The sequence below is a fragment of the Callorhinus ursinus genome, unplaced genomic scaffold (assembly GCF_003265705.2).
Source record: "Callorhinus ursinus isolate GAN/ISIS: 27379988/994484 unplaced genomic scaffold, GSC_fseal_2.0 scaffold50, whole genome shotgun sequence".
NCBI lineage: Eukaryota > Metazoa > Chordata > Mammalia > Carnivora > Otariidae > Callorhinus > Callorhinus ursinus.
This window is the reverse complement of record NW_027397112.1, coordinates 989435-1003590: the sequence shown is the minus strand read 5'-3', so window position 1 is coordinate 1003590 and position 14156 is coordinate 989435. Positions and strand designations below refer to the sequence as shown.

Genomic DNA, 14156 nt, shown 5'->3' with positions numbered 1-14156 from the left:
CCGCGCCACAATTCACACAAAAGTCCAGCTGCCGTTCGGGTGCCTGCTCCGTCAAAGCCGAGTGCCGTGCCGAGTTCTTTACCTGCGTGCTCTCGTTCTGTCCTTCGGGCCACCCTGTGAGGTGGGTTCTCGCTCATTTTTCACCACGAGGAAGCGAAGGCTTGACATGAAGCGGTTTGCCTCCAAGTCTGCGTGGTGGGTCTCAGCAGCCCCGGGTGCCACTGCCGTGCTGTGGGCCTGCCCTGGCCCCTTACCCTCCAGCTCCGGGTGGGCCAGGCAGCTGACTCCATCCGCCGAAGGGCGTAGGGAGGCTGGTCCTACCACACACCTGTTTTCCCCATTTCCCCGAAAGGCTTGGCTTAGCCTCCCCGCTCCTCTCCCCACGGACTGCCTCGCGGTGGCCTTCGGCTGAGGCATCAGCATAGGTCGTATGGCATTAAATGGGCCGTGTCGCTCCCTCGCCTCCCCAAGGTAAGCCCTGTTTGTAGCACCTCCCTCCCCGTAATTCCTCACGTGAGGCACGAGCCAGACAGGGAAGCGGCTGCGGTGCTAAGGAGACCCGTTGGATTTAATCAGTTGAGAGCAGCCGGTGAGGCCATCCACACAGAACTGCCGCGTGCAGCTCGACCTTGGCGGCGGCCGTGCACAGCACGACACCTGTACTTCCCACAAACCTGACCTTCGGGTGCACGTACGTTCTCCCCCATGTTACGGATACCACGTCCTACCACAGTCCATCTGCCTCCAGTCCTGTTGTGTTTTTAGCAGCTCGCTCACTCACAGGATTAGAGGAAATAAGCCTGCGTGTGGCGGGCTGCTAATTCTGCATCCCCTGCCCCGTGGAGGCCGACGCGAGGGCTCACTGGGCCGTGGGACCCAGAGGACCCCACAGAAAGGCCATTGGGTGTCTTCGCTAGAAGGTCTTCGGTCAGCCCACAGAGCAGGGGTTCCTTTTTGATAACTCCTACCTGTTGGGGTCTTACTGCACTGGCTGGCATAATGGCCCACGCTTTGACACTAAAAGGAAAAGATGAGTGGTGTGACTTTTTGTAAACTTAAATCCCAAGAGAAATACCCTAACCTGTCTAGGGAACCTTGAGAGCTAGTTAGCTGTCATTCTAAGGAGTCTGGTGGATGCTCTCTTAAATGAAGCTCCATCTCAGGCCTGAAAGACCTTGAGATTCAAGCCAGGATCTCTGTCCCAGAGAACAGGCCTGCAGATGTTCAGAGGCCCCAGGATCAAATGTATGAGAAAAGCAGGAGCTCTGCACCCTTCCCTGTCCTGATGGAGCTTTCTCTAACAGTATAGAGGAGTCAGAAGCACAGGACAGTGTAGACGTTATCTCGTGAAGTTACGTTTTTCTTCCTGATAAGCCAGAAAATAGCAAAAACACAACAAAACCAGAAAAACAAGGTTCTGTGTCCCTTCCTTACCAAATCCTGCCCCCTTAATCTTCAGGACATTATGTATGAACTCAGAATTCGTAGGCAGCAAAGGAGGAGGGGAAAGCTGTTTAACCTACTAGCTTTTAAAGAAAGTCTTGTCTAGCCAGAGATGTACATCAGTTGAGGTCGTGGAGACTTAGCAGAAACGTTGGGGTTACCGGTGCCCCCCACCCCCCCTCATTCGCACTCCTGTCCCCCAGTGTGGTGGTCTTACCTGACCAACGGCAGCCGCTCCCCCCTCCCTCGCCCTTGGCGGGGCAGTGGCCTAGTCTGTCCGGGGTGACTCACCGTGTAGCCCGGGCCCTGCTCTGGTGCCCCAAGCCCCGCGCGGTAGGAGACCAGGGGCTCCTGGGGCCGCCTCTGAGGGTGGAGAAGCAGGTACTCCGTGGTCGGGGAAGGGGGCATGCGAGGTTCCCGGGCAGAAACAGGAGGCATGAACCCCATGGCCAGTTGACAAGCTGCTCATAAGGTCAGGAGAAAACTGCAGACATGGTGGCTTTACACCAAGGGCAGAGGCTCTGGCCAGGTGTTTGGCGGAAACCTGGTTTTCGGAATGCCTTTAGTAACAGCTGTAATTGCCAAAACATGCCTCCAGATGAGAGTTAAAATGGGCTTGGGAATGGCCCAAAGTCATGGAAGAGGGTTCCCACCTTCTGGCAGAGATCCCACTCAGAGGCAGCAGGGGGCGCCCTCTTGAGCTGGCGGCGGAGGGACCGGATGCGGGCGCGCTGATGCACAGCGGCTGAGCAGATCCCTGTTCCCACGCCTGTTTTGACCTCCGACCCCACCGGCAGCCCAACGTTTCAGTCATCCAGGCCAGGGGTCAGCAAAGGCTTTCTGTGGAAGACCAGATAGGAAGATGTTTGGCTTTGCAGGCCATCTGGGCTCTGTGGCAGCCACTCAGACCTGCTGCGTAGGCCTGAGACCGGCTCTGGAGGATGCGGAAGCCGTGAGCTTTGCCCCGATCCAGTAAAACTTAACGGACATTCTCGTTTTCCCGTGTTAACAATATATTCTTTTGTTTGCCTTTCTCCCTAATCTTTTTAAACAATCATTCTTGGGTGCCAGGCTGTACAAAGACAGCAGTGGCCAAGATTTGGCCCACAGGCTGTAGTTTGCTGACCTCTGACGTGGGGAGGGTGCTCTTCAGTGCTTGATAGCAATAAGAAGGGTATATGTTCCCAGAGGGACTGGGCACAACCAGCAGAGCCCGGATTTGGAAGAACACCTTTGGGCCACAACTACGGAGCTGGGCCTCTCATTCTTTATTTAAAAACCTCATACGTTGGGCACCTGGTGGGCTCAGTTGGTAGAACATGCAATCTCGGGGTTGTGAGTTCAAACCCAATGCTGGGCATAGAGATCTCACACACACACACACACACACACACACGGGGTCGTGAGTTCAAACCCCATGTTGGGCATAAAGATCACACACGTGCGCGCCCTATCCAGCTAAGGAGAAGGAAAGCCTCAGGGGCTAAGCTGAGCAGTCCTGCAAGAAGCAGAGGTTACAGAGGTTGGACGGGGTTTGGGTGGTGGCGTGTGCCTTTCCCGGGATGGATACTTGGAGCAGATTGTGTGAGAGAGGGCAGCTGGGCATAGTGCGGTGCCAGAGGGAGGGAGAGAGGGAGAGAGAGGGAGAGCTCCCCAGGGAGCATGCGCAGTAAAGGGAGCCAGACACACCTGCCCCCTTTCTGCCTGCACTCACTTTCGTGTAGCTCGAGTTAAATAAAAAGATTCATCTTGGGACTGAAGGAAGTAGAGAGAGATGATTACAGCCTGGCTCCACCGCCTCCCTCCACCGCCCCCCCCCATCACCTGCTCATTAGCATGCTCCGTGTCGGCCTGCTGCAGATTTCCCATTTCTGAACCCTGTGGGGAAGGAGCCCATACCCCAGCCAGGGGGATGAGGGAGAACTGCAGAGGGTTGGGGTGGGTGTTAAGGGTTTCTACTGATTTCTAGAACAGTTTGTGAAGAGCCATATGTCTGTGCCCAACACGAATACACATTATCAGCCTGGGGTATTCAGTGCAGCACCAAGTCGAGGAAGGGGGTGTGGGTGTGCTGGGTAAGCTAGCAAGGAAAACACTGGGCAGATGCTCACCAGACACTTCATTTCCCACCTTGGGCCAGTGAAAGTATGGAAGGATCTAGATCTAGAAGCCACAGAACGGACCCCATAATAGGTGGAATTTGCTGATCCAGGGGTCATACTTACTGTGCAAATTGGTAGTGGGGGCCCTCAGGGCAGAAACCCACTAGTAGTTAACACACATTGCCTTACAGACATGGCAGTGCTTACACGGGGGACCTGCTGGGCAAAGAACAGCCAGAAACACACATGACAAAGCTCGGCAGAAGGGTACGGCAGTCACAGGCTCTCCACCTCACAGGGTGCATAAATCTCCCTGTCCCTTCCAGACCGCCCAAAGCACCTGCTTCCTAGCCGTGTGACTGAGAGGGGAAAGGAGACCTCAGAATATGTTGGGGTGGATCCCAAACAATGGGGTTGGAAGCGTCCCTAACACACTGCATCTGGCGAATTGATGTGGTTGAGGACAGTCATGTGCCATCTTTATTTAGCTCCAGAAGGTACAGCTGGGGAAAGGCTAACCCCACAGCCTACTTATCTTCCCCTAAAATCCCCCAAACCAACACTGCCAAGACCTCAGAGCAATTTGCCTGAAAACAAAGGAAAACAAAGAACGTAGTCCTCAGAGCACAGGGACTGTGATGGGGGGAACCTGCTTCTTAATGGGGTAGACGGAGCAAGCTTCAGTGACAGCACACCCCCGGGGGGGGGTCGGTTAAAAGAGATAGAGAAGAGAATGTAGATGAACTCTTTCCTGTGGGCCAGCCCCTATGCCAAGGACTTCCCATGGGGTCCTAGATCTGACAGGCTCCGTAACCCTACGAGGGAGGGGTTTCCCCTTTTCATAAGTGAGGAAATGAGTTCAGCAGCTAGTTCAAGGTCACACAGCTGATGCATTTTGAGGTCACCAGGATTGGAACCCAGGTAAGCCTGCTGCAAGAAGCCAGCTCTGTGCCAGGTCCTTCCATTGTTGGCTGAATGTTAACAATGTCACAGAACGGGCCTGGGGAGAAAGATGGAAGGAGCTTCTGTTGGGAAGGCCCCACGGGACTTCATCAGGAATATGCCTCCTTCCCCTGCCAGGGACTCCCCCATACACATCCTGATCACCTAGTGCTCCCTTTCCGTTGGGGCCTCACCATCCTTGCAGAAACCTTGGTCATACCAAGGATAGTCTCGGGTCTTGAAAGCTGGCTTCATGTGGAGAAAGGCACATTCCTTGTTGCAATCACCTGAAAAATCCAGCATTCTTTAAATGTAGGCTCATCTTTATTGTTACTTCCGCCCTCCCCAAACTGGACTGACCTTGCCCCTTGCATAGAAGCCACTTGCCTGCCGTCTGTCATCAGCCGCTTTTCCAAGACAGCAAGGTTTTTCTAATCCTTCCTGCAATCTAAGGGGGTTGGATCCCAATACTACATGCCAAGCAGGGCTTGGGTGGGAATAAGCACATCTGCAAGAGTTGAGGCAGGGTCAGAGATCCAGAAGGAGGGTCTGGAACTGAAGGCATTTGGAGGCCACCAGAGAGGAAGGAATGAGAGGAGAGGGCAGGGAGGGGAGACCCAGAGCGAGCAGCTAAGGATCCAAGAAGACACACCGCGGATGTGTTCTGATGAAAGCCCTCTCATCTTCATTACTGCGACACCTACAATGCTTCCAGAACCACGGCACAGTCCTTTTTGGTGGAAATGCCAAGAAGAGCAGAGTAGTGCTCCCAAGTTGGCACCAGGATGATGCCAGACTCGACATGAGGGATACCTGTAGCTTCACAATGCCTGTGCTGTAATCGCTCTGTGGGTTGGCCCAGGACTCAGGTCCCCGAGAAGGAGCCAGCCCTGTTGGACAGACCACATGAGAGTTGGGGTAAGAACCCCCTTAGTTTTCTCTTAGGGCCCCAGGAACTTTGAAAGAGCCATGGGGAAGATTAGGCTCATTTTTCACCTCTTGAGTAGAGAAGTGGTGAATGCTTCCAATCTCATCCTCCTTAAAAATCTACAACTTGGTGCTTCTCAGAACCAAAAGGAACTTCACGGCGTTCACCCCATTGGCTTTCAAACTGCTCCAGAGATCTAGTTTCTACACTGTGCTTCCACAAAGCAGGTTTCACCTGGAGAAGAATGCATGGATGCCGAAGAGCTTTCAACCACTATTCTCTCCAAACTTCCCATCTCATGAACAAGGACGCCAGGGCTCAGAGAGGGGAAATGCCATGGCCACGATCACCAGGCTCCCTCGCATTGACGAGGGGTGCACGTGCTCGGTGTCTCTGTGGAGCCCTTGGCCAAGCGCTGACTCTGAGCTCCAGCCTCCTGAGGAATGGAGTGACATACCCCAGAGCTGGTGAGCATTTGACAGGTCAGGCGGTGGGAAGTCACCTGTGCCAAGCTCCCTTTCCGCCTCAGCCTGGATGCACGTCTCTGCGTTCCTCTGATGGCCAGCAGGTGGCACCCGCACCCCACCCTCCACTCAGCCTTTCCAAGCCAGCCGCAGGGCCCAAAGCCCCTGGCCCCCTTCAGCTGCCCCTTCGCGCTCCAACACCTCCCAACATAACGTTCTAAATAAAACAACTTACTTGCAAGAAGAACGATAATCACTTTGATAGGATATTAGAGATATTCATTTACTCCAAGAGCAGAAACAGAGGTTACAAACTACCATCAATGATTTACATGGATACCCCTCACAGTGAGAGGTATTTGAGGGCAGAAGGGAACCTGGTCCTATCCCTGTAACATTCCCCAGCACAGTATCCGAGTCCCAAAAGATAACCAAACCAAGTTTTACTGAAGGAATGAATAAGAGGCATTTTTAAATGAAAGAGGTTTAGGTGGTGACCAAGGGGAGCCGGGATCCAGATAAACTTTGTCTTTCCTTTCAAAAAAACACAAGCGGGCAGCTGAACCTCAACTCTGACCAGGCAGGACAGAAACTTTGACCTGGGAGGAGCTCTTTGAGAATGCTTTGCTTTCTCCCCACATACCCAGGACTGCCCTCCACAGCCCCCCACCATTGGCACTAATGAGGGACAGCTACCCCTGGAGCTGTCTCAGTCAGAGAGGTCCCTGGAGACTGGGCCAGCTCTCTCCCCCCATGTCACTCTTTTGGAACACAGTTTGAAAAGCACTAGACCAGATAATCCCTAGGGCTCCTTCCAGCTCCTGAAAGAACTGAGCTATAGAATTTTGTTGGGAAGATATTTTATGAGATCTGAAACACACTCGCAGATCATTCTTAAAGGAGGTGACTAGTGGCTGTGTCTTCCCCCTCTGCAGCCCTGTGGATGACAAAAGGAGGTCCTGAGGCCAGAGGGCAGGAGAACACTGGTCCAGACCTGACCACACAAGATAACTTGAGAGGCCAGGGCCTCTGAACCTCATGACTGTATGTTTACAGTTCCCTTGCACTGCCCATCAGAGATGCTAGCTTTCCACTTACGGAAGCAATGTAGTTTCCTTCTAAAATAAGACTTAATAATAGCAAGAAAATGGAGAGAGCAGACAATGATACAGGTCAGTAGCACGGGTGCTCTGTGTGTTGGGCAAGCATCGTGAAAGTGACTTCCAAATGCCCGTTTGGAGCCCCCTGGCCCTGACCCACCCTGGGACTGAGAGATGGCCCGTTCCAGGCTTGTTTCTGGACAGTCAGTCCAGGTCTGTGACGAGGGAAACAATTCAGCCTTTGATTCCAGCCACACTCTTCCCTTCCCTGGGGGGCGGGGTCGGGGGGGGGACTTGCGGGGCAGTGAAACAGGGACGGACCCCAGAGTACAGCTCCCCTGCATCTAGGGGACTGGAGAAGCGGGCATCCGAGGCTCAGAGAGGCCTGGTCTGTCCCCCAAGGCATGCACAGCCTCTGAGTGCACACCCCTCTCAAGACTTCGGCCCATCTCACAGTCCCCACTGCCAACCTCCGGTGCAAGGCCTGGAGCCAGGAAGGGGCATTACCGAACTTGGAGTAGAAGTAGCACTCGGGCATCCTGGTGACAGCGTACTGGTGCAAGAAACTGCACTGGTTGCCCTTCTTACACAGGCCCCAGAGCCAGTGCTTACACGCCATCAGCTTCTCCCCCTGGTTGTGCCGGATCGGGCAGAGCTTCCCTGGGAACACCAGAGCACCCAGCTGCCCACAGCCTGGACCCAGCTCAGCTCTGAAGGAACGCCCCAGGAGAGGCTGTGGATCAGACCCCCGGTGCCCTCCCTCGATCCCATCACCTGACCCCTGGTGGAGCTGGAGGTGGGGCCAGAGGCAACACGAAGGATGCTCGGTAGTCCTGACAGGTGGCTGTTGGCATGACCACGTCTCTGCCCAAACTCTCCTCTCTGCCTGGCTTGCTGTCGCCCTTCTCCACCCCCGGGGAGCCCCAGGGTGTCAGGGCAGCTCCCAGGTGCCTCACGGCCCCCTTTCCTCCAGGCTCATGGTGGGGCCCCTACCGGAGAGCAGAGCCACAGTTCCAGCCCGGGGCTCCCACCCAGCACGGTCCGGGGCACCCAGTGCTCCTGAAAGGCCTGTTAAAATCAGGTCTTAAAAAACTCCCACAAGGGCGCCTGGGTGGCTCAGTCAGTTGGGCATCTGCTTTCAGCTCAGGTCACGATCCCAGGGTCCTGGGATGGAGCCCCACATTGGGCTCTCTGCTCAGCGGGGAGCCTGCCTCTCCCTCTGATTCTCCCCCTGCTCATGCTCGCGCTCTCTCTCTCTCTCTCTCTCTCTCTCTCTCTCTCTCTCTCTCTCTCTGTCAAATAAATAAAATCTTAAAAAACAAAACAAAAACTCCCACAAAGGTTACGTTTCCTGAGTCTGGAGACCTAAGGGGCTGACCTAAGAGCCGGCTCTGTAACAACTTAGAAGGAAGTGGAAATGTTCTGTGTAACTCTATTATCTTCTTACTGGGGTATTGGCATCTGCAGGAAGGATGCCCCAGTTCCTAAGTTCCTGAGCAGGACCAGCCTCAGGTTTGGCTGACTCTCAGATAGAAGAGGAGGGAAAGTGTGAAGGGCTTCTTTGTACATAGCCCTCCCATCACCTGGGCCTGTGACTTGCTCGGGTGTGACCTCCCACCAGAGCAGTGGTATTTCTTTGCAAGAGGGTGTCACTGTGAATCACTGCTTTGGAGGAAGGACCCAAGGCGGCGTCTCAGTCCTGGCTGCATAGAGCCTCGAGTGAGCAATGAGCTGGTTTCCCTCACCCCGTCATCGAGAGCCAACACGACAAATGAGGTGCGAGGTACATGGCAATAACACCCCAGCCCCTCCCTGCCTGGGCCCCTCCTGGCCTCCTGGCTTCCCAAGAACAGGATCACTTAGATCCGAAAAACTGGTCCTAAATTCATTCACACTAGCAGGGTTATTTAACCTGGATCTATAGGGGGACTGGGAACCCCCAGGTTGAAGGCAAGACTTTTTGGGCAACTGTGTATTTCTACAGGAAGGGGCCGTGAATAGTTCATGAGCCAGAGGTTGGGAAAAACCCTGGTTGGAGTCAGGCCTCCTGTACTGGGGGGAGAGGGGCTTAGAAGGAGGTATCACTTGATCCAAGTTGGGTGGGGGAGAAACGGGGGACACTTACTGGTAGCATTTCAGAGATGGAAATGGCCACAGCTTAGGACATAAAGACTACGTAGAACAGCTGACTAGGTCCCATATTGATCCAGAGGATGAGAAGGGGAGGGGGCGGGGAGAAGGGCACTGTTTTCCTGGCTGGGAGGAAACTCAAGAAGCCCGGGGCCTCCTGGGAACACACAGGCTGAAACCCCCAAAACACTCACACCCCCAGCGAGGTGGAAAGAAGGGAATGTCCCCTTCCAGGTAGCCCTGGGTACCCTAATCAATGCTGCTGGGCCAGGGAAATCCTTAGTGGGGAGGGGAAGGCTTCCTGAGGGATGTGCCCACCCACCTGCCCCTTGCCTCCTTACAAGACAAATTCGACTCCATTCCAACCTCCCTCCCCAAGTGCAGATTCGACACCCTAGTCCAGGCCAAGCAGAACCCACCGTAGTCTAGCCTGCCCCTGCACACACACACCCCCACCACCAGGTTCTCCTGCTGACCCACCTTTGTCACAGAGCCCTTTAGCGAAGAAGTTGCACACAGCCGAGCCCAACTCTAGAAGGGGAAGAAGGTAGCTTCTTCAGAGGCTGCAGCTGCTGAAGGGGCTTTTCCTACTCAAGAAGTGCCCCCCACCCCGAACTTCCCTGAGGCTTGGGCCTGGGGGCCCCCAAGTTCCTGGCTTTTTGGATGCTGGCCTCCAGAACCAGCCCGGAGACCTCAACACCTAAGCCCCCCAACTCTGAAACAGAGAGGATGGAGGGGCACAAGGGAGTTCAGGGGGCCAATGTGGTATTTCCTGGCTTCTCACAATTCACCTTCTGTGTCTCTCTGATTGCCCAGTCTGGGAAATGGGCTGCCTGGAAGTCAGTCCCATTTTCCTGGAGTCCTGGAGAGGATGTATGAGGGGAAGCCTGAGCCCCTAAGAAGGGAGGGACTAAGCTGGGAATCACAGGTGGCTGGCCCCAACACCACCCCCACCTCAGTCTCCCTGGTAGGCGGCAGTGAAGGGGCTGCCCCCTCGGGAGCTGAGCAGAGAAGCCTCCAGAGAAGGCTGGGGAGAGGGGGCCTGGCACAAGTTCCTCCAGAGGGATGGCTGACACCCTGTCCTCACTCACTTGTCCATGCCCTGGAAAGGCAGGAGGCCAGTGCCCTTCTGCATCTTTACGTCCTTCTCGAAGGTGAAGGTGAGCTGCTCCAGCCCAGCAATGACCTCTTGCATCTTCCGTCTCCTGCCCGGGCTGCTAAAACCTGCTCAAGCACCTGCAGGTGGACCTTATATAGCTCATCCCTTAAGGGGCCAGGCTCTGATGCCGCGCCCCTCATCCCTGGGTGCCAGTGGCCAGGTGACGTCGGGGCTACTCTCCAGGCACAGATGTCTCACCACACCCACCGGAAGCAGGTGCAGATGCCCCAGGGCCCCACGCCCCCGCACGGAGTACAGGACATCCCGCTCACAAGGCATGCTGCTGGGGAAGAATTAGCAGAGCCCCCCATGCTGCTCATCTCTCTGCGTGTCCTCAGACATACACACAACAGAAGCGTAGACATTCCCAAACCTGTGCTCATTCTTTCAACATTTAGACAAAGCCACAGGTCAGAAGAGTTGCCTAAACCAGCTCCCATTCCCAGGAGCTTGGGGGCCAAAGGGTAAGGGGGGGCGGGGCAGGGGTGCTTCCCTCCAATCAGGTCCCAGCCAACCCCTCCCTCTGGGACTCCTGACACCCCTTTTCTGGCCTGAGTGACAAGCCCTGAGTGAGCTCTTCATGGGAGAGGGGGAAAGGGACGAAATCCAGAGGAATCAGGAACAGTCTGCTGAATAGCGCTTTGTTTCCGCGCACACAAGCACACATCCCCGAGCTGGGAGCTCGGCTGGGGTTGGAAGCAACCAGAGGCCGAGGCCTCCCCGCCAGGATTCCACAGGCCACCCGAGCGCCTCCCACCCCTGAGAAAGTGCTTTGTAAACGAAATCTCTATGCAAATGTTGTTTTATTATTATTACGCCACCCCTGCCCCCAGGGCCTGGGACATCTGAAAGTGCTTTCAAATAGCAGTTAGGGCTCTAACTAGGGCAGGCTGCCCCCTCCCCCCCCCCCCGCACTGGCCTTCCCTCCCACTGGAGTTGATGTTTTCCGAGTCTCGCACTGGAACCCACGGGACCCGACGCCCTCCTTCCCAGACGGAGCAGGGAGAGGTGGGCAGCGCCCTGCAGGCCTGAGCTGGCCTGCAAGAAGGAGCCTGCTGGCTTTTGTTTTCCCAGGGCTCCTGCTCGCGCTGTTCTTTTGAACTCTGGATCCGAAAAGAAAATAGCTGGAGAGAGAGAGACACCTGGAGCCGAGGCGGGGTGGGGAGGGAATCCAAGAGTTTCCAGAAGCCTGGGCTTCCCTCCAGCTTCAGTCCCAGGGAGGCGTGGCGGGTGGGGGGTGGGGATGCTGAGCTGGGGGCAGTGCGAGGCTGGGGCACCAGGGCCCCTGGGGTAGACGCCCTATTCCTGTGCATCTATTAGGAGTCCCAGAAACACATTCGTCTGTCAACATACTAACCTGGCAGGCCAGGGAGGCAAATGAGGACATCAAGCCTCGGCGAGGCCAAGGGCACACAGTTGGGAAGGTGGGGACGAGGGAATTCAAATCTGGGTCTCTTGACGATTTCCTTCCATAAACATCCAGAGAGCATCTGTGTACTAGGGACTGGGGCCCCCAAAACGAAGGACTGCCTTCCTGCCCTCAGGGACAGCCCAGTCAAGGGGGGAGTATGCGATGGTCCAAGGGGATGAGAGGGCCTAACAGGGTGAGAAACGGTAAAGGCGGGGGCGGGGGGCGATAAGCAGGGGCAGCGAGGGGCGGCAGGGGAGTGTTCCAGAAGGGAGGCCAGCCATAGGAATGCACAGGGCATGAGGTGACATGGCCGGGGGTGGGTGGTGGTCAAGGTCAAGGTCAAGGTGGTCAAAGGTTGAGGTTAGACCTTCTAGCAGAGGGGCGTGGGTGACAAGGTTGGAGAGGCAGGGACTTGAAACCCCAGTATCTCTTAGGGCTTGGTTTCCTCTCCTGCAGCCAGCGGAGTGCCCCCTGAAGGGCTAGGAGAGCCACACACAGCACCCCGGAGAACAGATGGAGGAGGAAACACAAGGCAGGCAGCTATGTAAGGGATGATAAAAATAATAATTAGACCCCCAGAGTTATCTCCAGGGATGCTTCCCTGCACTCCGGTGGCCGGAAAGGGTTCATCGGCAAGAGCCGAGCGGTAGAGGAGACCCCAGTGCGGACTCCTCCGTCCATCCACCACCAGTGTCCCCTCCCCTTCGGGTCAAGGTCCCGCCCACCACCTGGACTCCCTGCGGCACCTCCGTGCGCCTGGCCGGACAGAGGTGTGCCGGGGCTGTTGGGTAGACGAGTTCCCCACTCCCGGTGCACAATCGCTGATTCGGTGTAAGAGTGGCAACACCTGGCATTCATGGCTTTTGCTTCCCCCAAATGCCTTCTGGGGCGGGTTGAACTGTCTCCCCCCAAAAGGTAGACCAAGTCCTAACCCCTGGTACCTGTGAATGTGACCTAATTTGGAAATTGGATCTTTGCAGAGTTAATTAAGTGAAGGATCTCAAGGAGATCAGCGGGCAATTAGGGTGCTCCCAAGAGAAGAGAGGGGGTTTGGGACACTCAGGGACGGCAGAGAGGTGAAGAAGGAGCTGTATGAAGACAGAGGAGGAGGCGGGATTTTGGCAGCTGCCATGGGGCACTGAGGTTGGCCAGCCACTCCCAGAGCCCAGACAGAGGCGGGGGACAGTTCTCCCTCAGAGGCTCCCGAAGGAGCCTGCCCTGCCCACACCGCTGTCTCGGACCTGTGGCAGTGGGAGGGAGTACGTGTCTGTTGTCTCAAGCTACCACCCCTGCGGTAATTTGCTATGGTGGCCCCAGCAAACTCATACATCTCCAGCTTGGACATTCAGCTGCAGAGGACCTCACTCCTTTTACAGAAGAGCGAATAAACACACAGGGAAGTGGGTGACCGCCAAGGTCCCACAGCTAACTCGTGTCAACTGCGGGTGGTCTGGGTCTCCCACCTCGTAAGTCCTTTCCTCCTCTTCTCATCAGTCAGACCAGGGGGCTGCCCCCCATCTGTGCAACCACCTCAAGGCTCCCCAAGTGGACCAGCACCCCCATTGTGCAAAGATAAAAATCAAGCCCCAGACCAGAGAATCCCTGGTGATACCCTGGAGAAGGGGCCAGAGGGGGGAGTCGGGTGCCCCAGCTCTGGGGGGGGTCCCCTCTCGAACCTCCTACTCCTCTGTGCCCTGGAGCGTATCCCCAGCACCTGTGTTTTCATCGTTTCATTAATTCATGGCTGCGGAGTGGACGTGCATCGCTCTGCAAACAGTGGTGTTAATTTTTAATCACCATCATTATGAGACGCTCATTTAACTCTGGCCGCAGATTTCCTGAATCATCATCACCCTGCCCCTTTTCCTCTATAAATGCACTGCTCTGAAAAGCGGGAGTGTGGGGAGTTCTAGAATTCTCTGGCTGCTGGGAACCGGGGGAGGTCCTCGTGCCTGTCCCCCTGGCCTTTGGCCAATGGCAGCCCATGCTTTTCTGGGCTGAGTGTGGCCAGGTCCTCCTCCCTGGTGTCTGTACATCTGCCCCACACCCAACTCGGGCACCCTGAGTCCGTGCACAGGGTATACACTGTGGCATTGGGCAGGCCAGGGTTCAAATCCGGGCTTTGCTGGCCCCCAGCCTGTGATCCTGGGCCAGTCATTTAATCACCCCTCTGAGCCCCAGATTCCGCACCAGTGAAACGGGACCCCCAGCGTGACCTCACGGGGGGTGCCGGCCACGAGAAGCGCACGTGGGTGCCTGATACCAGGGGGCAGCTGTGTCAGAGTCATCCTCCCAGAAGGTCGGTGCCATAAGGAACGAGGACCAGTGTCCTGCCCCCAGGTCCAAGGTCACCCTCCTCAAGCTTATCGTTCCTAAGGGCCCCTGATAAAAGCGCTGGGGGAGACAGGGGGCTCCATGCTGCTCAGGTGCTGCTGGAGGGGAAGCTCTAAGTCCAGCAGGGACGGGCTGGGGGGCAG

At 55.9% G+C, this 14156-nt stretch overlaps 1 protein-coding gene across 1 annotated transcript; it reads right to left on the bottom strand.

Annotated features, from left to right (window-relative positions):
* Nucleotides 1–1623: 1623 nt before the first annotated feature.
* Nucleotides 1624–10304, bottom strand: CPSF4L (cleavage and polyadenylation specific factor 4 like). Its single transcript, XM_025889905.1, is given in 10 exon segments — nt 1624–1635; nt 1735–1806; nt 3268–3321; nt 3555–3606; nt 3669–3711; nt 3714–3761; nt 4682–4774; nt 7487–7639; nt 9590–9638; nt 10197–10304. Coding segments are annotated over 10 exon segments (684 nt in total).
* Between the last annotated feature and the right edge of the window lie 3852 nt (nt 10305–14156).